Raw genomic sequence first — 24,511 nt, forward strand, 5'->3', positions numbered from 1 at the left:
CAGTCTTGCACCCATGAACTGGTTATGGTTTCCACCAAGGGAAACCGCCAGCTTTAGGTGCCACAGTATACTGAATGTATATATGTACATTGCCAAATGGAATTAGCAGAGCCCTCCCACTGATGCTTATGCTGGAGTGTCATGCTTCCATTTCTTTGATAAGGAGCATTAGCCTTAAATTTAAAAAAAATATATAACTAAAGTCCTGCTCTCATGTATTTTGGCAATGCGGTCCCCATGACAGAATTCATATGAGAAATCCTTGTATACTAGGATTCTATTTAAGAGCTATCTAAACTGTATTCTTCTGACTGGGGAATTACACACATGGAGCCTCATCACACGGCATTTGTTCTTCACACATGCAAACACTCTGGTGCAAATCCTTAGTAAGGTCCTTGAACTTCTCCCCAGTTGGCTTTTCCCCATGCTCACATCAGTAGCTCCACTGCCTCTGATCCTTTTACACGAATTTATTTCTATACAATGTTCTAGAAACACCCCTTGTTTTGTACATACGGTTTTTTTTTTTCATTTTTAAATCGCTTTATAACAACTGGTTTCCTGATTTTTTTCTTTTTCATTTTATCTTTTCTCTGAAATCTGCCATGATTTAAAAAAGAAAAAGACAAAAGGAAATAAAAATGCCATGGCCAGAAGACGGGGGGAGGAAAAGGGGGGGAGAAGGAAAAAAAAGATAAAACAAAACATCAAATATGAAAATTCTCAAAGATAATGCATTTATAAACACAGAAATGGTTACAACAAAGATGGCCGTGATGGGTGGGTATATATATATTTATATATATATATTTATATATAAATCCATGTCCGGCAACTGACCGTGGCACCAAGGGAGCTAAGTCCAGTCCTTTTGTTTGCCCTGAACTCTCCCTTCTCTGCAACACCCCTAGTTTGGGGGTTTCATAGAGAACACAAAGCTCCCACAGCTCCTTGGGGTTTGGGATGGAGAAACAGAGTACAAGACCTTGGTTGACAGAGAAGTGGGAGAGAGGCTCCAAAGAAAACCGTGACTCATACTCAAGCCACACTTGACCACCTCAGGAATCACTGGCCCCTTGGGGACCACATCTCAGCCCTTGCCCCCTTACAAATAAAGGGACATCTGATCCCCACCCCAATTTCCTTCCTCCAATATTAGGGAGGAAGTGAACTGAGACCATTTAGAGGAAGAAAAATGATTCTTGGGGTTGGGGCACGTGAGAACCTGTTCTTTTGCTGGCAAGAACAGAACAGGAGGCTGGTTGCATGTAGGGCTCCCTTTCTGGTATCTGGGAGGGCCAGCCTCTAGTCTTTTCTATCAGCCCAAACTTTGAGGATGAGGAGGGTAAGGAGAGGGTAAGTGCCCACAGTGGACAAGTTTCCATGAGGTCATAGCAAATCCCTCCCTTAGCACCAACCCTCAGTTTTCAAAAGCTATGCTTGGAAGGGGAGGCTGCTGGACTACACTACCAGCTCAGTATTCCTCTGCCAATCAGAAGGGCTGATTCAGAAGGGCTGATGTTCTTTTGAAGAGGAGTTGGGAATAACTGTGAAGGAAGGCCATGCCTGAGGCCCCAGGAGATGGAGCCAAGGCCTGTCAAGGAAGAGGACTTTTTCCCACCAAGAGGACATGGAGAAAGAAGGGACCAGAACTTCTTTCCCCTCTCCCCAGTGGGTGGCAGCACGGGTCTCTAAGAGCTGGCCAGGTGCTCCACCTGGATGGTGCTGGTAGTGACTGTGAGGCAGATGTCTTTATGATGCTCCGCCGTCTTATAGGGGGTCAGGTCAAAGGAACACTGGGGTGGAGGGTTGGGGTTGCTGTCCCCACCACCCCCACCCTGGGGGGCTGCCCCAGGGGACTGGAAGTGTGGTGGCTGTGGCTGCTGCTGCTGCTGTTGTTGCGATGCTTGAGAGGCTTGGACCTGGGCTTGGACCTGGGCTTGGGCTTGAGCTTGGGCCTGGGCCTGGGCCTGGGCCTGGGCCTGAGCCTGGGCTTGAGCCTGAGCCTGGGCTTGAGCCTGGGCTTGAGCTTGAGCTTGAGCTTGAGCCTGGGCCTGGGCCACTGCTGCTGCTGCCGCTGCTGCCTGCACTTGCTGCTGGAGATCAGGAGGGTTGTGTTTGCGCATATGTTTCATAAGGTACGTTTCCTGAGGGAGAAGGTAGAAAGGGAGTTGGAAGAATGAAAGAGAAGGAAGAGGTTACTTGCAGCTAGCATCCTGGCTCCTATTCTGCTTTAAATAGAGCATGACTTACACAATTTCTAGAGTCCTGGGTAAGTTCTCCCAACTAGAACTTACTATCAGTTCACTATCAGGTAGAAAGGGCAGGGGGACTTTAGACATCCCTATGGGCATTCAAATGGCACAGGGCAAAGTGATCATTGTCTCAAAGATCTCTGAAGGGAGCCTTTACAACCTCTTTCTGGAGTCTAAGGAAGTATCTGACAACTTTGCTTACCCACAGAATATCAGGTTGTTTTATTTTTGATTTATGTTTCAGAGAAATGAAGAAACATTATTTATCCCCCATAGGGACTTACAGGATCACGAACCCACCCCCACCCCCCCAAATTCCTCAGCCCTAGGTCTGATTAATTTGTTCTCCTTACTGATTCTGCTAAACTAGAGCTAGGAAGCTGGGGTATATTCCTTGCAACAGATCTGGCATTTGACCCAGATCCAGGACTGTAGCCTGTCAGGACTGCAGGGAAAGAAGGAAGAAACTGAGCACTCACCGACGTATATGCCCGACTACAAATAGTACAGGTGTACACCTTGGCATGCTTCACCGTATGCGTAGATAGGTGCACCTCGAGTGAGGTTGCGTCTGTGTACGCCCGATGACAGTTATGGCACTTGAAGGGTTTATCTTTGTTGTGCTGCCGTCTGTGGGACTGAGAAAATTGGGAGAAACAAGATGAGCGCACTTGTACCCTTCCCTCCAGCCTCCCTGACCTTTTAAGGAAAGCCATGAGCTAGGCCATCAGGCAACCAGGTTCTCTTTCCATGTGGAGCCAGCAGAAATTGCTTCATATGGAAGGAACTTCAGGAGCTAGAGGTGAAGTGAAGAAGCACGCCTCATGCAGTGGCCACCAGGATTCGGAAAGTTAGCATGACAGCCCATGCGTGCTCCCACTAGTCCAGTGGCTCTCAAATGAGGTATGGAGATTGCGAAAGAACCCAAAACCTTTCCTGGGGGCCCACAAGGTCAAGAAGATGACAGCATCTGCCTTTGTCACTCTCATTTTCTCATGATTGTACAGGAGTTTTCTAAGTGTTACACAACATGTGATGTCACAACAGACTAAATTCAGAATACAGGAGAATCCAGCTAGCTCTCTTCTGTTTAGCCAGACAGTAAAGAAATCTGAAAAAATGTAAAACAAAGCCATTCTTCTACTTTTTGGAAAATAATGTGTAATGGGTTTGTTGTTATTTTTAGGAGGTACTGGGGATTGAATTTAGCACCTCGTACATGGGAACCACTTGAGGTACATCCGTTCCCATTTATTGTTATTTTTAAGCAAACTACTAAATTTTTTTAAGTTTCTCAGTTTTACAGCATCTATGTGGAGAGACATTATCTATATAAATAGACACTCTTTGGGTTCTTCAATAATTTTTAAGAATGCAAAGAAGTGCTGCAGAAGTTTGAGAATTGCGTACTAGCCAAATGGCACTTTGATCCCAAATCTCAGACCTACGGTCTTCTGTGCAGGGTGGGACTTTTACCTGCAGATTGGAGAGTTGTGTAAAGGCTTTCTCACAGCCTGGGTGTGCACATTTGTACGGTCTATCACCGGTGTGGATTCTGCACAGGATGAGAAAAGAACAAAGGGAAAGGATGTCAGCAAGGCTGCACAGGACTGGCTCCTTAACAAACCTCCTCAAGGCCAATCCTGCTCTCCTAAGGGAGTACATCAGATGGGTCTCCAGGAGGCACAAGCCTTAGGTCTCTCTGACATGAGTCAGGCTGGGATGCCTGATTTCTGGTCACAACCTATATTACTTAGCTCCAGCTGACCCTCCTCTCTGCTGGCAGGGGATGGGTGGGTGGAGAGGTGGCAGCTGCTGGTGACTCAGCACCCAAGGGGCAGGCCTTCAACAATTTGGCATACAAGACAAGCTCTTACCACAAGTGTTCTAACCAGTGTTCAGACACATAAGGTAAAGACAATGGTAAGGAAAAAAGAAAAACACAATACTTCTTCCTTGGCACCTATCCTGCAGCCAGAAATGATCCCCTCAGCCTGAAGCATCAATCCCAGAGAAAGTTCTGATGTCAAAGAAAAGCAGAGTTATGCTGATTGTGGAGAAGAGCTATTAATACTCGTGGCAACTCCTTAGGGCTTTTCCCAACCTAGCCTGCCACAACAGGAAATGCCTACTTTGGTACCAATTTGGCCTCCTCCCCCAGCACTACTGGACCCTCTGCTGAGATGAGCCAAGGACTCGAGGATGCGCTGACACCTGCTCCTCATCCAGGACTTCAGAACCATCTTTGTGATCAGGTGCTTTTCTGAACCTCTGTACAAAATCTCAAAAACTAGATAGGGCATGTCTCCTCCTTGAGGAATGCCTGACGACTCCTCTTCTCGTAGAGATGTCTGACCATATTCAGTTGGGGCTATCACAGCCACAAGAAGCTGGGTGAGTAAGTAGGCCTGTGGCCAGTGAGAGCCTGAACTTCAGTTCAACTTGAGATACCGTCAAAGGAGATCACCATTCTTCTAGTTGGCAGGTTCATTTCTTCCTAATCACTGCAGATGCATAGGACCAAGCTGGCATCCTTACAGAGGCATGAGCACTGTCATTTTCTGTTTGCCAGTTCTCTGATTACTGAATATGTTGTCTTTTTATTTTTTTCCCCTACTCCTGGCATCCCTTGGACGTTGCAGTCTTTGTTTTATGGTTGTCACAAGGCTGGTACACAGCTATTGTCTGATTGTATCTCTTGATCACAGTTGGTGCCCTAAATGTTGGAGGTATGTTCTTCTCCAGTCAAATGCCTCTGCTTTGGCATCAAGAAGAAAATCTTGCAAGATGTATGCATGGATATTTTCAGGGAGAGAAATGAGGGCAAGAAAAGCTGACTCTGCTCCAGGTGTATCTCTTCCTCCCATGTATCAGGGAATATCACAGTCATTGTATCTCCCTTCGTAGCTCTTGCCCCAGAAAGGCTCTCTTCGTATCCACGAACGTCTCCAATGTTGTTGCTTGGTCTTCTTTCTCCCAGATGCCAGCGACGTTCTCCTCCAGCCAGGCCTCTCCCCCGCCCCCCGCATGCGGGTTGTTGTGTATGTCCAGGGCGGGGGTGGGGAGGGCATGCCAGCGGGGCAGGGCAGTAGCCCGCCACTCTCCCTTACCGTGTGTGCTGCTGGAGGTGGGAGAGCTGGCGGAAGGCCTTCTGGCAGTAGGAACAGTTGTAGGGCTTGGCCCCCGAGTGGATTCGGAGGTGCTGGGCCAGGTAGGAGGTGTTGGCGAAGGTCTTAGAGCAGTGCGGGCACTTGTGGGGCTTGATGGTCTCCGTGTGCATCTTGGAGTGGATCCTGCCGGAGAGGAGAGGAGGGAAGGGGGGAGGAGGAAGCAGTTCGACACCAAGGGCTCAGCTCTCTGCTGGGTGAAATGATGTTGCTTGACGGATGAAAGCACCCCCTCCTCCCTCCTCCCAAACACACTCCGGCTTGGAGAGGCTAATGAAGAGGACACCCAGATCTAGGTTGCTGCTGATTTTAAGTCGGTGGTTAGAATGGCAGTGAGATGATGAAGAACTGCAACCCACGGCTTCTGGTAACCTTAAAGTAGTCAGGCTCGTGAACCCTCTGGTTTTTCCTAAGGTTACACACTCACCACAGATACCCTGCTTCCAAACAGTAATTTGAACAAAGACCAATACCGCCTGTTCCCCATGGACCTGAAGTTGAATGCACACCTTGGCTCTGAACTGAAGCATATAGTAAAATCAGGGCCTGCTCTGCAGAAGATTTCCAAACACAGACACAGAGAGAAACCACAAAAATCGTTCCAAACTTTGGGATTGGAGAGCAGAATTGTCCACCTCCCCTGCCCCCAAACTGTTAGGATATAGTTTATTTTTCACAGACAGTAATGGGAGAGAAGTGAGGTTTTCAAAGGACAGTGTAGAAAGGGAAAAGACAAAAGAATACACGTGGAGGGAGGTTAGACACAGGCAACGTGGCCTCGGGAAAAGAGACTCATGGCCAGGTAAGAGGGTAACACCGAGAGCAGCCTTACCGGGTGTGCTGCTGAAGGTGGGAGAGTTGGCGGAAAGATTTCTCACAGAAGTTACAACTGTAGGGCTTGGCCCCTGAGTGGATACGGATGTGCTGGGCCAGGTAGGAGCTGTTGGCGAAGGTCTTGGAGCAGTGTGGGCACTTGTGGGGCTTGGTCTCGGTGTGGGACTTGGAGTGGATCTGCATCTCCGACTTTGAGTAGAATGTCAGTGAGCACATCCGGCACCTGGGCCAAGTGAGAGGAGCTGGTTAGAGTCCTTCCCACCAAGAAGGCATTGCTGAACCCTCCCTCCACGTCCAAAAGAAGCCAACCTATCTGCCTTCTCTCCTATTCTGACTACATTGTGAGGCCCTTCAGAGTAGAAGCTGTACTTTAACCATTTTTATAACCTAAGCTTCTGACTCAGTGCCCAGCACATTATGAATATCCAATCAATGTATGCTGAATGATCAAGCTCCCTAAGTGTGCAAAACCAAGAACTCAACCAGCTAAGACAGGAAAAGCTTATTACAGCCTTTGGGCTAAGGCAGATTTCACTGGGCCAGAAATACCAACTGACTTGTTTTTCTTCTGCCTATAACTTACTTTCAAACTTCAAAAGAAGTTATTTCCTTCCTCTTTTCCCCATTTCCCATGCACAAAGTACATCCCTCAGGTATTCCTCAAGTTCTCAAGATGATAATGAGGAATAACTGACTAGATTCTCCAGAAGGGCTTCTCTCTTGTCTCCTCAGATAATTTACTTTTCAAGGATTTTCTGCTACTTTCTTCGTGGCAATGTTTCTTAGAGGAATTGGGGAAGTATCAGAATTATTTGGAGGAGCTTTTGCAAACCACCTATGTCTAGCCTCTACCTTATATCTCAAATAAGACAGCCACCCTCTTATGAGCAAGTGAGAATCACTTTGCAGGGAGCCAAGATAAACTGGGAATGGATTATATCCTTCAAGTGTTTTGAAGAAAGAAGGTTTGAGAAACCCCAATCTTCCACGCTAAACCGCTCCTCTTTTCTAGCATGTAGAGCCAATGTCAGCACTGTGGGCTGACTTCAATGGCATCTGGATATACTTTCACTAATCACCTGAATTGGTAACCCTTCCTTCTACTCTGCCAGTGTCTAACAATATTAAATAAGGAGGCCTCTGAACAAGTTAAGCCACAACTCCTCAGACTTTACTGGGTAGAAGTTGGAATCCTGTCATTTTCTTCAACACCTCAGCAGCATACACTGTGGGTGAGTAGAGAGGGCAACAGCCTAGAAGCCAGGGGACTGGGAGAAGACCCTCTTCTCTGGGTTGTCCCCAACTCGTTCTTATAAGATGGTACTGAGGCAGCCTGATGGGTGATGATTCCTGCTTTGTCCTAATCTCTAGACAATTTTTAAATAACTAGGATCATAATTCAAAAGAACTCTAGGACCATAGAAAGAACTTTTTAAAATAATCTTTCATCAACTGTAACAAAGGTAACTATGGTTAAAAAAAGTATAGTACAATTATTTTTAAAAATGCTATTATCAATTGTAACAAATGTTCCACACCACTGCAAGGTGTTGGTGGTGTATAGGAATTCTCTGTTATGCGTGATCGTTCTGTAAACTCACAACTTCTCTAAAAAAAATCAAAACAAAACAAAACACTAAGCGCCTCAGAAAAAAAAGATATCATGAGTTGGGGTATGGTGCCTATATTAATACTTTAACTTAAATTCTTATAACTAAGGCCAATTTCCATCTATTTATTTGCTAACCCTGAAGGCAATGTGACTGCCAGCTTACCAATCCCTGACAGCCGGCTGAGATGCCCAGTCATTTTAAGAAAAGAGTGAGGTTCTGTGTATAGTAACCATGGTCCAAAAGGGTCTGCCAAAGGGGTCTGGACACCTGGGTTCTACCCAGGTTCAGTTACAGGCTTGCTCATCAATCTAGGCCCCAGTTTTCTGGTCTGTAAAATGGAGAGGTAAATATTTGCCCCCTAGAAGGGCTAGCAAACACCCAGGGCAGTCAAAGGTAAGCCAAGTGTCCTCTAATAATATATTTGTGCATGCTACTCCTATATGGTTCATGGAGACTAAGACTAGAAACTGGACACATTGTCACCTGGAGGGCAACTGTTCCAGAGGTGCACAATTAATTTCACTTGGTTGCTAAAGTTTCTCCAAGGGGCAGAAGAAACCATTCATTTTAATTCAAACACAATCTCGTCAATTGGTGTGTGAGGGTATTTTTAAAGAGGGAACATACAACTCTAACTGTGCCTTTGAGGTTAAAGTTAATTTTAAAAAGAAAACAACTCTCTTCATCAAAGGTTCTAATTAGAGAAGGATATGCAAAACTTAAATTCATTGATAATGGACTAGCAAAATGGTCGGTCTCAAAAGATACTAGGTATAATAATGAGAATGGTAATAATAATTGTCATTTGTTGTTGCCTGCTGTTGCCAGGTGCATTAGGCACATTAAACACTTTGTTTCTACTCTTCACCACAACCTGGCAAGTATTATCCCTGTTTTACAGAAAGGCTCAGAAAGGTTATGTAATTTGCCAAAGGGCAAAATGTTCTTCTCTATAAAACCATAATTCTAACCTAATTAATGATTCCTGACACTGGAAGAATTTGAGCAGAGGCTGGACAGTCATCTGCCAGGAATGTTTAGAAGATTAAAGCTGCAGAGAACGTCCTAGCCTAGGTAACCCATAAAGGCCTCCTACTCTGAAATTTAGAAGTTCTGTCACTCAAGGTCTTAGAATCTGACTTAAGAAAGCTGAGACACTGGGCAGTTAGCAGGGGATAGAGAATTCAGCAGCCCTTATCACTGGTATACTAGCAAGGAATAGAGAATTCAGCAGCCCTTATCACTGGTACACAACTCCAGGGGGCACCATTCATATACAATACAATAAGACTGGTGTCCCTTGGAGGTGTGCAATGCAGTGGCCTTGCTTACATTTACTACTTTGAATTATCATTCCATTTTTTCCTAAAATGCTCAAATCAATTTCAAATCCTTTTACTTTCCCCTCACAGCTTTTCCACAATAGATGAGGGCTGTGACAGATGAGGGCTATGACTGATCTTCCCATTTTACAGGTGGGAACCAAGAGCTAAGAAGGTTAAGTGAACTTGCCTAGAGTACCAGAACCTCATTCAGCCACTACCCAGCCAAATACCATTGACCACAAGAATGGAAGTGTTTGACCCACACATGCATCGAAATAGAAATTCTCTGTGATTAAAAAGATTCCTTTTGAAATTCCAAGTTCTGAGCTTCTAAAGAAATTCCATCTTCACCTAGAATACAATTAGTCTCCTCAAATTTCAGATTTCTCTTTAGTCACCTGGGTGTGGGGACCACAGGATTCCAAAATCATTGAGGGTGTGAAAAATCTTATCAGGCCTTCCTTCCAACTACAGAGGCACATTCTTTAGACTCAACACAGTTTGGGAAGGCCAGAAATAACTTTAATATGGGTTCAAAGACAAAAAAAAAAAAAAAAAAGAGAGAGAGAAAAAGCCTGACAGAATCAGAGAACCCAGAACCATTTGTCTGAAGAGCCCCAAAGGGTGCTAGAGAATCCTCCTTCTACTACTACAAATTTTATATTGATGAATCTTCATGTCAAAATGAGCTCGCTGTAAGCAAATATGTAAAAATCCAGATTTCTACAAAATAAACTAAAAAGGGATTTTCACTGTATGAAATGATAAATAAAAGAAGGCCTTTAAACGAATCCAACTTGTCAGAATCCTTTACAACATGATAGAATGAAAACATTTTCCAGGAACACTTTTATTGTCTACAGTAGAATGCACCTGTAATAATAAAGCTGCAATGAACTTTTGGATTATGAACTAGAATTCTGCAGTCCCCAATTCTTTCTGCATAGCAACACTTCCCTCGTTTTCACTTATAAAGGGATTTTAATATTCTGTAGGTGTGGCTACCCTCCACAGAAGAGCTGTACAACACAAACAAATAAATGCTAGCGATGACTATTTCTTATCTTTTTCTTTTAAAGTTCCCAACATTTCCAATCTTATTGATAGATACTCCCAACAAATGGGAGGCATAAAACAAAATTCTCCCCATTTTACAGATGAGGAAACTGAGGCCCAGAGAGGGGAAAAGGACTTGCCCAGGGTCACACAGCAAGTTCGTGGTGGAGCCGGGAACTGAATCCATGAGCCCAAGGCTCTGTCCATTTCCTGTGCCGCAGTTCCCTTCGCTCCTAAAATGGGAACAACATTGCCCATCTCGGTACACTAAGGACAGACCCGGTCTCCCAGCCATGCACACCTGCCCCTGGCTGCGTAAAGCTGTGGTGGTGGTCACCCCACTGTGTAGGGGGCAAACTCCCCAAACCCACGAGGGCCCTTGACAATTCTCCAGGGGCCTGAAGGGTTTTCCACTTTCAAAGGGCAGGGAGTTCACTTAGGTAATTATTTTTGCGTAGTACCACATGCAAATAGACATAGAATGTTTTTTGATAATGGACAACTTAGAGGAAGCGGAGGATTAAACTGAAAACCATGAATTAGAAAGTGAGCAAACAGCCACTTCAGCAGCACATATCCCAAGGGGTGGGGGAAGGTATCCTATTCCTCCCACCTTTTTATATAGACCCCACCCATCATCCCAACCATGCAGGATCAGGCAAGCTCAGTGCTCAAATATGGCCCAAGAACCAGTAGATGGCACACAGGTTAGCTTACTTGCTTACCAGAAGTTTCTTGGAAAAATAGGAATGGAAAATGTAGAAAGTCAAAAGACCTGGAGACAGAGTCTCAAACCAAGTCAAAAGCCTTATACAAGAGAGAAACTTCACTCTGTCACTCAAAAATTAGTCAATGGTGAGGACCCCCAGAACGGCATAAAAAAGGAAAGGGTAAAATGGGTCTGCATCCTGGGGGAAGAGGTACTAGAGAAGTACTAGTGGCTCTGCCTTCCTACTCATGACAGAATACCTGCCATGCAAACAGATCAGAGGTGGAGAGCTGTCAGAGCGTGGAGCCCGACTGGGGGCTGGACAGCAAGGGGGTGGGGAAGCTGAGGCACTGATCCTCATCCCATCCTGCCCCTGGCTCTGGCTCCTACCTGTAGGTCTTGCCGTCTTTCTGATGGTCTTCATCGTCCTCAGGGGAGAGGACATAAGGGTCACTCATCTCAGGCAGCCCTGATTCCAGCATCCGCTTCTTCTTCCGGCCTCGGGGGGGCTTAGGAGCCACAGTGCCACCTCCACCACCACCTCCGCCTCCTTCCTCTGTCAGGGTTGATGCTACCTTCTTGGAGAGGTCAGGGACCACCTGCAGGGCTTGTGAGCCAGGGGGAAGAGCTGAGACAATCATGGGAGCCGAAATAGGAAAGGTCTGAGCTGATGAGGCTGTGGTCACAAGAGAGCCTGAGGGGGACGTGATTACCAAACCTGGACCTAGGAATGGGAGAGAAAAAGAGATGGCGTTATGTTGCCCGGTCCTGATCCTTTCATTTTACTTCCCCAGATCATTGTCTAATTAACCCCTCACCACCACCACCACCCCACCACCCCAGAGTGTATAGGAAACCCCAAACCCTGTAGAAAAATAATGGTCTCCTAACCCCTGTCCCCACCCCACCCCCAGTAACAGTGAGATTTACCCCTTGATTGACTCCCTTCTCTTCTCCACCTCTGAGAACAGGAGACTCCTTGATTCAGAGAAGGAAAGAATGTCACCTCCTCAAAGGCAGGGACCGCATCTTCTACTTCTTTGTATCCCCCACAATGCCTAGCACATTGCTAGGCACACAGTAGGCACTTAATAAAAATCTGATTTGAGTAATCAAACATATATCCCACTCCCCATGTCCTTGGAGCCCTCCAGCCTGGGGTACTGATCATGGAAGATCAACACCTCAGATTGGAGAAGAGCAGAGTTGCTCACCAGCAGTCATCAGCCCCGTAGATGGCACAGGGACCACCGTGATATTCTGAGTAACAGATGCCTGGCTGTGTGGGGTCAGCTGGTCTGGCTTGGACTCTGTGTCCATGCTGATGGCTGAGGGCAGGGACACTGAGGCAGGCACTGTCAGCAAGGTGGGGTAGTGAGGTGGAGCCAGCCCACAGCCCTTCTCTGGCAACAGCTGGTCCTTCATCTTGTTGATGAACATCGTGTTCTCAATCTAAAAGAAAAGGAAGAGAAGGGGGAGCATGTCTTCAGACTGGAACAAAGTCTGATTCCCTGAGCACTTTTCATTGTCTGACCTCCTTGGAGATCATGGAGTTAATATCTTTGTACTTTCAGAAGAAGCCAAGACAGAAACACTATATAATTTTCAGTGATTGGGGACCTGGTGATGCAGCATGTGCTTGATCTTGCTTCAGTCTCCACAGTAATAGAATCTACTTCTCAGAGTTGAAAAAAGTACACAATGGGAGAAGAGCAAAGAAGATGGCATCACCTACCTGTCCCGAGACCGTGGGGATAGAAGGCCAGAAGTACGGGTTAGAATTGAAGTGAGATTCTTCCATTCTACCTGAAGAAAGAAAGAGAGACCATATCACTCCCAGGAACAAGTCTGAAGAACTTTCGCAGTGGACTGGGGGGCGGGGGCGATGTTCCTGGTCTCTTCGTCCCCCAGCTAGGAATTAGCTGCTGAGGCCCTAGGATCTAACATCTTAATACCCTTGATCAGAGCCACACTACACTACACCCCCATCCAACAGAGGCTGTCCGAGTTAAGGCATGTAAAAGAACTTACATCTCATTTACCCACAGAATGTTTCCCATATCCTAAAGAAACGAACTGTCACAACTTGTCTTCATTGACAAGCTGGACGAGAGGGAAATTGAGGCCATGAGAGGGGAAAGGATGTGCTCAAGATCACATAAAGCAAATCAACAGCTGACTTGAAAACAGCCAGAGTACCCACCACTGTTCTTCTTTTCCTTAATCCCTCAAGTCCATCTTCCTTGAAATAAAAACTTAAGAGTCCAAGCAGTATGTCTCTAGTTCTATGTAGTTTGAAAAGGTTCTAGGCCAGAGCACAAAATACCCAAGGGAATCAAAGAATACAGTTGGCAGGAATCCAAATCAAGAATCAAGATATTAGCAGCTATGTTCAGCAGGGAAAGGACAGAGATTGAGAGGTGCTTTTTAAGAGGTAGAGTTTTCTTGGTTTTTTTTGTTGTTGTTCATTATTTTATTTTTTAATATGTTCTATCCCCTTTATTCCATTTTGGACCTTTTTTTTCCTCCTCTCCCCTTACCCCCCCTTCCACCCCACTCCAGTTGTCTGTTCTCTGTGTCTATTTTGCTGTGTGTTCTTCTTTTTTTGCTTCTGTTGTTGTCAGTGGCACGGGAATCTGTGTTTCTTTTTGTTACATCGTCTTGTGTCAGCTCTCCGTGTGTGCGGCGCCATTCCTGGGCAAGCTGCACTTTCTTTCGTGCTGGGAGGCTCTCCTTACGGGTGTACTCCTTGCGAGTGGGGCTCCCCTACGCGGGGCACCCCTACGTGGCAGGGCACTCCTTGTGCACATCACCACTGCGCATGGGCCAGCTCCACACAGGTCAAGGAGGCCCGGGGTTTGAATCACGGTCCTCCCATGTGGCAGACGGATGCCCTAACCACTGGGCCAAGGCTGCTTCCCTGTTTTTTTGATCATTATTATTGGAGTAATGAAAATCCTCTAATGTTGACTGAAGTGATGAAAGCACAACTCTGATTATACCAAATACCATTGATTGTACCCTTTGCATGGATTGTATGCTTTATTAGTATATATAAAATTAACTTTAAAAAAAGAATCAAGGTTTATTTTTTAAAGATTTATTTCATTTATTCATGCCCCATCCCTCGTTGTTTTACACTCTGTCTGCTCTCTGTGTCTGCTCATCTTCTCTTTAGTAGACACTGGAAACAGAACCTGAGACCTCCCATGTGGAAGAGAGGCATTCAATCACTGAGCCACCTCAGCTCCCTGCTTTGTTGTGTCTCTCACTGTCTTTCCTCTTTTGTGTCTCCTTGTTGTGTCATCTTGTTGTCTTCAGCTTGCTGCACCTGCCCATTGTGCCAGCTCGCTATCTTGCTCTTCTCCTCCAACAGGAACTGGGAACCGAACCTGGGACCTCCCATGTGGTAGGAAGAAGCTCAGTTGCATGAGCCATATCCACTTCCCTCGAGGTATTCTTTAAGTGGATTAAGCCCCACAGATCCCACCAAGACTATCGGTGTTCCTGCTCTGGGTACCACACAAGCTGGGCTGAGCAGTGGAACCTAGGAGTTACCAGTTTAAAAAAGGGTTCTGGTGCCAGCAATAGCAGCACCCCAAATTTTTGCAGGGATTCAGAATAGGGACACCTGTGGACATAGTACTAAATGCCTGCTTTCTATTTCTCAAGCACTGTGCTTCCAAGAGTTCAAATTCTCCTCTGCATGCAGATGGCAATTAAACATAAAATTTGGGAGGGGAGGGACAAGAAGCCAGAGAAGTAATGACTCAGTAACACTGCAAGTAGCAAGTAGGTACAGAATCCAGGCATCCAACCACAAGGTTTCACATTCTGATCACTTCTGCAAGTCCTAATTGGCAACAAGTTGGTCAAGAGGAGCTTCCCAAAATCTTAGACCAGGAAAGCTCCAGCCCAAAATAGAAGGCAGGTGAAGAAGGACTATGACACTGATGGAATGGAGAATAAGGAAGCACAAGGAATGAAGAGTACCGCAATGTTGCTCCGAGAGCCAAGAGCAGCCGAGGCTCAGGTGGGGAGGAATGACGTGTGACTTACAGCCACATCAGGCCTGCTAAGGACATGCTAGAAGCAGATACCAGAGATATTGAGAGCTGGAGGCTAGACTGGACACAGAAACTGGGTTTCCAGTAGTGACGACTAAGGAAATTGAGAAAGATTGTCAAAAAGGAGTTGAAGCAGAAAGGGTATCACTCTCAATATAACCCTGTTACTTGTACTTCTCCAGGAGTCACACTGCATTTTTTGCTCTATTAAATAGCACCCCGAAATCTCATAAAACCCATAAAGGGAGGCAGAATTAAATCTCAGCCTACTTTTTCTTAAAAAATAGCAAAGTAAAGAAATGCATCAAATCTGTAACTAAAAGAGCTTTGCAAAAATAAGCCTCAATATTAAATGACTGAGGATCAATCACAAGTAAATCTTGTTCCCTGAGTTATAAAATATAATAGAACCAGAAAGTTCCCGACCCAGGTGTTAGCCTTGTTCTTCCAGGACTAGTTTTATAAAGGGATCTCAAGGATCTCATTAGGCAAAAGAGCTGAGAAACAATCAGACCACAGTTGAATGGGCTCCAGCCACACCAAGTTCTTTGGGAGGCAGGAATTACATCTTCTATGTGTGGACCTCCCCACAGTACCTAACACAGCACTGAGCACCCAATAAGCAACCACCTGTTCAATGCACTGAACAACAGTGGAATCTGTCCATACGGATTTGAAAGCAATGCTAAGGGCTCAAACCATAACCCTTAATCCCCATCGCTCTAACCTTTCAGATGAGAGAAATGAAAGGGACACAAGTGTCATTAACGGTGGGAGGAGACAGAGGTAGAGAATTAGGCTGGAGAATAAAAAGAAAGGCCCGTTTAATATATCATCTCCCCCAAAGGGACAAAGAAATAAACTCATTATGGATGTGAAAATTTAGAAGGGAGGAACTGAGAGCCTAAAAATAATCCAGAACAGGATTCCTGTGAACAAAACCCTTCCCTTGTTCATACTGTCTGGTGGCTCAGGTAAAGCAGTTTCTAAGAGAACTATTCCCTGTAGGTTCTTTCTTTCTTTTCTTTCTTTCTCTCCCCTTCCCCCCCCAACCCCTCCCCCATTGTCTGCTCTCTGTGTCCATTTGCTGCATGTTCTTCTTGTCCGCTTCTGTTGTTGTCAATGGCACAGGAATTTGTATTTCTTTTTGTTGCGTCATCTTGTGTGTCAGCTCTCCATGTGTGCGGCATCATGCCTGGGCAGGCACCACTTTCTTTTGCGCTGGGCGGCTCTCCTTACGGTTGCACTTCTTGTGCATGGGGCTCCCCTACACAGGGGACACCCCTGTGTGGCACGGCACTCCTTGCGTGCATCAGCACTGTGCATGGGCCAGCTCCATACGGGTCAAGGAGGCCCGGGGTTTGAACCGCAGACCTCCCATGTGGTAGACAGATGCCCTAACCACTGGGCCAAGTCCGCTTCCCCTGTAGGTTCTTATAAATGGGGCAAAGTGATATCCCTTACTACTAACATTACTAACACAAATTAATGCTTAATATATACAAGGTACCTTTCTAAGCACATTATTTAACCCCCACAAGAATTCTTTGAGGTAAGTACTGTAATCTTCATTTTCAAATAAGGAATTGGAAGCACAGAGTTAAAAGTAAACAGCAAAGCAGGGTTCTGAACAAAGCAAATCAGAGAAAGGTGTCTTATAAAAGACCAAAACCAAACTCAAGTATACAACTCTCAAGTATACAACTCTCTGAGGGTGTGGCTTGATCCAGGAATCAAAATTTAGGATATTTCCAGGAATGAACTACACATTTCTCAGGCAGTTCTTAAAAAATGTTTTCATAATTGCAGGGTTTTTTTTAAGATTTATTTTTATTTATTTAATCCCCCCCCCCCCGTTGTCTGTTCTCTGTGTCTATTTGCTGCGTCTTGTTTCTTTGTCCGCTTCCGACTCTGTGTGTCAGTCAGCGGCACAGGAAGTGTGGGCGGCGCCATTCCTGGGCAGGCTGCACTTTCTTTCGCGCTGGGCGGCTCTTCTTACAGGTGCACTCCTTGTGCGTGGGGCTCCCCTACGCGGGGGACACCCCTTCTTGGGGTGGCACTCCTTGCGCGCATCAGCACTGCGCATGGGCCAGCTCCACACGGGTCAAGGAGGCCTGGGGTTTGAACCGCAGACCTCCCATGTGGTAGACGGACGCCCTAACCACTGGGCCAAGTCTGCTTCCCATCATAATTGCAGTTTTTGATAACAGTGAAACAACATGCAGTTCAAGATCATATTCTCTATCCACATCCTGTGAAACCTGACTTGGCTACCAAGATAAACTGACTAGAAAACGGTGGAGGCTAAATTTAAAAAGGTCAGACTTTCCAATGGGAGAAAAAAATAAATAAAAGGCCCTACCACTTACTTGGATACCTAATCTATTGCTATGCTTTTATTCTTAAAAGAACAAAGCTGGGGAAGCAGACTTGGCCAAATGGATAGGGCGTCTGCCTACCACATGGGAGGTCCATGATTCAAACCTCCCCGCCCCCCGTCCTCCTTGACCCGTGTGGAGCTGATGCGCGCAAGGTGTGCTCTGCCATGCAGGGGTGTCCCCTGAGTAGGGAAGCCCCACAGGCAAGGAGTGAGCCCTGTAGGGAAAGCCGCCCAGCAGGAAAGAAAGTGCAGCCTGCCCAAGAATGACGCCACACACACGGAGAGCTGACACAAGATGACGCGACAAAAAGAAACAGATTCCTGGTGCCACTGATAAGGATAGAAGTAGTCACAGAAGAACACACAACGAATGGACACAGAGAACGGACAACTGGGGGCGGGGAGAGGGGAGAGAAATGAATAAATTTAAAAATCTTTAAAGAAAAAAAAAGAACAAAGCTGGAGAGTGGATATAGCTCAAATGGTTGATTGCCTGCTTCTCATATATGAGGTCCCAGGATCAATCCCCCATACTTCCTAAAAACAAACAAAAAACAACTCTTATTGGGGAACAGATGTAGCTCAGTGGTTGACAACCTGCTTTCAATGTATGAGGTCCTGAGTTCAGTCCTTGGTACCTTCTTAAAAAACAAAAACAAAACTGAAGGTCAGAACCACAGTGGGTCCTGGGACATGACAATAAATGTGCCATGTAGGCTTCTGATAAATACGTAGTTCAATGAGAATACACGAAAAGGAATGCTCACCAGCTATAGACATTTTTCGTCTGCAGAATGACATCTGAGGGAAATGGATGGGCTCAACCAATTGGGCTCCCATCTACCATATAGGAGGTCCAGGGTTTGATGCCCAGGGCCTCCTGTTGAGGGCCAAGTTGACCCACACTGAGTGCCAGTCCACACTGGAATGCCACCTGTGCACCAGTGCACCCCTGTGTGGGAATGCTGCCCAGCACAGGAAAGCCGCCCTGCACAGGAGTGCTGGCCATTGCTGAGAGCTGGCGCAAGATGATGCAACAAGAGACACAAAGGAGAGAAAATAAGAAGACGTAGTAGAACAGGGAGTTGAGGTGGTGCGAGAGAGTAATTGCCTCTTTCCCACTCTGGAAGGTCCCAGGATTGGTTCCTGGAGTCACCTAATGAGAATACAAGCAGACACAGCGAATGGAAACAGAGAGCAGACAATGGGGGGAATGGGGGTGGGGGGAGAAATAAATAAAATAAATCTTTGGGGAAAAAAAAAAAAAGACATCTGAAAATGCTAAACCACTGTTCTATCGATAAGGTTGACAAAACTCTCTGTAGCCGGGAAGTGGATTTGGCCCAACAGAGAGGGTGTCCACCTACCACATGGGAGGTCCAAGGTTCAAACCCAAGGCCTCCTGACCCATGTGATGAGCTGGCCCCCAAGCGGTGCTGATGCGCGCAAGGAGTGCCGTGCCACGCAGGGGTGTCCCCCATGTAGGGGAGCCCCCCACACAAGGAGTATCTCCCGTAAGGACAGCCGTCGCCCGAGTGCGAGAAAAGTGCAGCCTGCCCAGGAATGGCACCGCACACACGGAGAGCTGACACAGCAAGATGAGGCAACAAAACGAGACACAGATTCTGGGTGCCATTGACAAGAATACAAGCAGACACAGAAGAACACACAGCAAATGGACAAAGAGAGCAGACAACTGGGGGGGGAAGAGAAATAAATTTAAAAAACAAACAAACAAAACTCTCTGTAGCCCTTAAATGAGTTTAGTTGGAGAGCCAAGAATGATGGCTGTCAACAGAACACAATGTAAATGCTGCCCCCAGGGTGCACTATTACCAGATCACTCAAATACCTGTCTACTTTCAGTTTTACCACTTACTCTCTAATCTCATCCAACCATCCCAACATCTAAGCAGGTACATATCAAAATTCTTCCAACCCTAAGAAGCCTAGTGATATTACAGAGAAGCTTCGTCTCTATACAGACAGTACCAGTTTTGGTGACCATGCCGATATATTAAAAAAAAGAAGAAAACAAAACTAAAACGAAACACAAAGAAAAGAAGAAAAAAGACTGATTTACCTACTTTGTTTAGTAGTAATTTTTTTTTTTTTAGGATTTATTTTGTTATTTATTTCTCTCTCCTCACCTCCCCCCCTCCGTTGTCTGCTCTCTGTGTCCATTAGCTGTGTGTTCTTCTGTGTCCACTTGCATTCTCGGCACCACTGGAAATCTATGTCTCTTTTTGTTGCATCATCTTGCTGTGCTAGCTCTCCATGTGTGTGGCGCTACTTCTGGGCAGGCTGTGCTTTTTTTGCATGGGCGGCTCAATGCAGGGTGTACTCATGCATGGGGCTCCCCTACGCAGGGGACACCCCTGCATGACACAGCACTCCTTGTGCACAGTAGTACTGTACATGGGACAACATACCACATGGGACCAGGAGGCCCTGGGTTTGAACCCTGGACCTCCCATATGGTAAGCGGATGTTCTATCGACTGAGCCACGTCCGCTTCCCAGTAGTAATATTTGGCAATGCTCTTTCATTACTAGTTAAAAGGTTTAAAAACAATGCAAGTATTGGTGCTAGGGTGAGATGTTATGTAAGTTTGTTTGATGTTATATATGTTTGTTTTGTAAGTTCACAACTATAATACACTTATTGTTTATGTATGTTTGAGTGACATATTTCAATTAAAAAAAAAAAAGACTGATTTACCTTAGAGTGGGACTATTATAGCCCCAAAGAACAGGAAAAAAGGAAAAACTTATAAGATGAAAAGAATGCTAGCTGACTGAAAATTTGGATTATTTCAATTTTAATACTGCACCAAGCCTCAACTGTTATGGGAGGTTGACTGTAATTAAGTTGGACAGTACTTTTCTTTCAAGAGGCCCAAGGAACTACATAGTTCTTCTCTAATTCAAAAGAGATCTCGGAAGCACTCTGGAGGTGTAAAAAAAGAGGCAAAATTAAGTAACACCCATTAAACACATTGTAGGACTTGAACTCTTGGACTAGAGCTTTGTCCATGTGTGCACATCCTTCACCAGTGTTATCGACCATTCTGAACTGAAAATGTCATTGCCTCCAACATTTGGTTCTAAAAAAACATGGTTAAGACTATCACCATCTCATTCCCAGTACTTACAACTAATGTTTTTTTGTTGTTTGAAGTGAAACAGGATTTTCTTTTCTCAAAATGTAACTTCCCCTTAACACAACCAACCTTTAGAAAATCATGCAACACTCAGACCAACCAAGTTTAGAAGCTAGAGAATGGACTTGGGAAAGAAACTTTTGGATTCTAATTCTAGCCCACTGGATGACTCTGAATCATTTACTACTTCACTAAATTTCTATTTAGGTGGAGGATAGAACAGAATAAATCCCTTAGAAGTTCACAAAGGATGGAGGTGGCACAAAAAGAAAAAGCATAAAATGCTCAAAATGCTCCTGAAAGAAAAAGTTCACGAAATACTTCTACCATGAGGAGATCTATTAGGAACAAATAGTAAAAATTACATAAAGACCACATAATTACAAAGGTAACTACCCAAAGATATCTGGCCTATATAGCCTTCAAACTAATACTCAACAAGAAGCAACAAGAAAAAGAAATGCAAAGATCAACTCAAATTCAGCTACAGAAAGAACTAGACCCATGGATCGTAAGACCGACTACTTATCTACTGGGAGAAACCATCCTAAAACGCACAGTTGCAGAAAGGTCCCATTATTAGCTAAGGACTTGAAATGAAGAAACACAGAGAAAACAATTTTCTCTTTTTCTCAGGTTCTAACATGTTCAAGAAAGGTCACCCTAACAGGACCTGGAGCCTTCCCACTGTCTGTATACTCTCCCAAGAATGACAGAACTCAGAACAAGCTTAGCCAATCCTTTTGGAAAAGACCATCATACCATGTCCAAACAGACCAACAGGACCACTGCCACCACACAGCTGGTAATCTGGGCCAACAGCTTCTACATGAGGCACCACCGGTCACTGTACCCTAATGGGAGGACCAGCACTGTGGTTCCTCTTCAAGATCTTGCCCTGACAGTTCCATTATCAGTGATGGATCTGGGCAATGAATAAAAAAAAAAAGACTGGAGGAGAGGGATATGCACCTAATACACCTGATATATAATCACCAACAACTTGGGTTCAGAAACCTATGAGGAATAAATTTTATAAACCAGCCTGGAACTGACTCTTAAAAAAAATACCTCTAGGATTATAAATTCTGAACTCACCATATATTGTCATTTTCAGACTATCTAAAACACTTACCATTCCCATCAAGCCTCATATTCTGAATTCTTCCAGATCTATTTCTGGAGTCTGCTTCGTGCAGTTTTACCAACTTTATGTCAAATTACTCAGAGACCAGCTTTTTTTCCTGAAAATTTCACCCTACCACACCAAATTCAAATAGCCCTGTATTAGAGAATCTCATCATTCAAAAGATCTACTTCAAATGCTCCACTGGAATATTAAGGACAGTAATCCCACTCTAAACTCAGCCCTGCTTGTTCCAAATTCAGGGAAGCAATTCCATAAGCCACGCCACAAGGAGTATACTGGCAATCAGGGCCAAATGACCCCAAAGCAGAATGTCTCCTTTGGACACAAATGCAACCCTACTTACCCAGTGTAAACACTGGGCAATTCCCATTTCATTCCTGATGGGTATTCATCGGATGAATAGTGTCAGAGGTAAGCAACAACTTCTTACACAAAGAGATAACAGGTGGGAAAAGGTTGGTTTTCCTCCTACAGCAAACACCTGTATTACAATCCCTATTACTGAAGAATTCTGTCATTGTCAAAAACAAGGCCATTCAATTATCACCCCTTTTCCCCCCAAACCAGAAAAGCCATTAACCCCAAATTATCTTACCCTCTCTCTCTCTTCCTCCTGCCGTCTTATTCCTTCTCCTTTCCAGGGCTCCTGAACTTTCTGTAAACAAATTGTCTGGGTTACAGAGACCAGTTAGGGTGCAGAGAGCCAGCAGTTAGCTGTGGAGAACCTCAGGGATTTTTTGACTGTCAGCAGTCTGGAAAAGCAGACCCCCAATCAACAATCCAAAGGTGGAAGGCTATAACAGGAGTGTAATGCTACCTCTATGTGGATCCAAGAGAAATAAATCCAATTCCCAGAAATTAAGAACAACTCTATCACCAACTTATAAGTTCCACTCCTATAAGACACTGGTAACCAGAGGTCAAAGAACAGAAGAGTTGGAAGAGGAAGAGGGTCTCTGCTCCCTGAGGAGTGGTTCAGAAGGCAAAGCTGAGGGTTGGGGGGATGCACAAGCCCTTGTGTCAGGCACGGTGCCAGTTGAGGCCAAGCCACTTCCTCTGGCCTCCCCCCACTTCTGCGAGGACTTCGCCCCCTGCCTACCCAAGGCCTTGCGCCAAGAACTACCTCCCTCAGCTTGCACAGTGGTCTATCTATTGGGGACCCCAGCTGTCCTCAAAACACCTTCGCTCCCCGGAGACAGCCCCTGGGAGCTTTCTCCTGATGTCGTCCCCCACCTCTTCCTCAAAGACCCTTCCTTGGGACGCCCCTCCTTCCCCTCCAGGGAGCTGAACTCTGCCACCCACCAGGCAGACACCCGCCCCCTAAGCCCCCCCATTCCTCCCCATCGCCCGCTCCTCCACAACCACTTCCGGTTCCGGGACGGACACACATACAGTCACATCGTGGGCCCCCCCTTCCCGCCCCCCCCCAAGGAAAAGGGGAGGGGGGAGGAGCAGGGAGTTTGGCGCGCGCCGGCTGCAGCGGCGCGAGACTCACCCGGCGGCGACGGCTGCGGCGGCGCCAGAGCCGAGCGCGGGAGGGGCGGCGTGTTCTGGGAAAGGAGGGAGCCGAGTGGGGTGGGAGGACCCGCAGGGGGCGAGGGGAGGGGGAAGAGCGCAAGGCGGAGCGCGCGGGCACGCACTTTAGGCGCGAGACAGTCCCACACACTCACGCACGGAATGCGCGCGAGACACCCGCAGGGCGGGGGCGCAAGGCAGTGGGTGGCCCCCCTCCGTCCCTCCCTCCCCTTACACTCACCCGGAAGTGGTGCTGCAGCTAGTGCTCCCGAGAACCCCAATTCATCCACTCCCCCCTCCCTCCCTCCCTCCCTCCCCCCTACGAGCTCAGAGAAGAGCCGCAGTGGAGAGAAGGCGGGAGCGCCGGAAACGAAAAGGGGGGAGGGAGGGAAATAGCAATGCAGGGGGAGCAGGAATGGGGAAGGAAGGGGGGGCTGCGAAGGCCGAGTCACTTCCGGGAGCGTCTAGAGCATATCCGGCGCTCCTAGCGCTCCAGGATAGTCAGGGCAGGAGCTACCCTGAGTAGGGGCGGAAGTGGCTTCTGCCCAGGGACGCAGTGGAACTTCTGTGGAAGTGATGCCACAACGGAAGTGGAGGCGGGCTCTGCTAAGGGCGGAAGCTGAACTCTGAGACCAGCAGTCCGGGACTTCCGGAAGGGACTTCTGGGGAAGTAGGAGGGTGGAAACGTGACAGCCTCATGAATTATGCATCAAGGTTTCTGGGGAGGTATAGAGTCTTAAAAGGACAGGGTCCCGTTTCCCTTCCCTCAGGGTGGAAGTCTGTTGTCAAAAGTTACCACTATTTTTTCTTATACTCCCAAGACTGTCTCAGCGCTTTGCATATGCGGGAAAGGATAGTGTGTGGTAATGTATCAATTTTCTGAGGTCCCTGCTCAGGGATAGAGAGTAAATTAAAAAAATACACCACCTCTCAGCCATCAAAATCTGACCACGCCCATCATTCTCGTTGCTTTGGTCTTTAAATTCTTATTGGCTCTCCGACGTCTATTCCCTTACTCGCTTTACCTTTTCAAAGTTATTAGTACTATGGTATACTTGCTACAAATGATGAATCAATATTTTAATTATATTAACCAAAATCATAGTTTATATTAGGGTTCGTTCTTTGTGTTGTACAGTTTTATGGGTTTTATTAACATTTTTGCGACATGTACACAAGATTTCCCATTTTACCCACTTAACAAATATATAATTCAGTGGTGTTAATTACATCCACAATGTTGTGAAACCATCACAACCATACATTATCAAAAC

General features: G+C 46.0%; 1 protein-coding gene across 19 annotated transcripts; it reads right to left on the reverse strand.

The window, feature by feature from the left end:
* Positions 1–715: 715 nt before the first annotated feature.
* On the reverse strand, positions 716–23,806 carry ZNF384 (zinc finger protein 384). Of its 19 annotated transcripts, none has more exons than XM_071210144.1 (12): positions 23,479–23,584; positions 23,218–23,272; positions 12,698–12,768; positions 12,177–12,414; positions 11,893–11,940; positions 11,353–11,686; positions 10,394–10,486; positions 6,258–6,482; positions 5,369–5,551; positions 3,735–3,813; positions 2,738–2,896; positions 716–2,150 (listed from the first exon to the last, which is right to left on the reverse strand). In XM_071210144.1, exons 3-12 carry the CDS (start codon positions 12,761–12,763, stop codon positions 1,695–1,697), a joined length of 1,881 nt encoding a protein of 626 aa, XP_071066245.1. In that variant the 5' UTR covers positions 12,764–12,768; positions 23,218–23,272; positions 23,479–23,584; the 3' UTR covers positions 716–1,694. The 19 variants fall into 19 exon arrangements, with proteins under 19 accessions (XP_071066245.1, XP_058138661.1, XP_004448584.1 ...); XM_058282678.2 differs by lacking the exon at positions 10,394–10,486 and adding an exon at positions 22,318–22,377; XM_004448527.5 differs by lacking the exon at positions 23,218–23,272 and adding an exon at positions 22,318–22,377 and having other exon boundaries at positions 23,479–23,569.
* Between the last annotated feature and the right edge of the window lie 705 nt (positions 23,807–24,511).

The sequence above is a fragment of the Dasypus novemcinctus genome, chromosome 20 (genome assembly GCF_030445035.2).
Source record: "Dasypus novemcinctus isolate mDasNov1 chromosome 20, mDasNov1.1.hap2, whole genome shotgun sequence".
Lineage (NCBI taxonomy): Eukaryota > Metazoa > Chordata > Mammalia > Cingulata > Dasypodidae > Dasypus > Dasypus novemcinctus.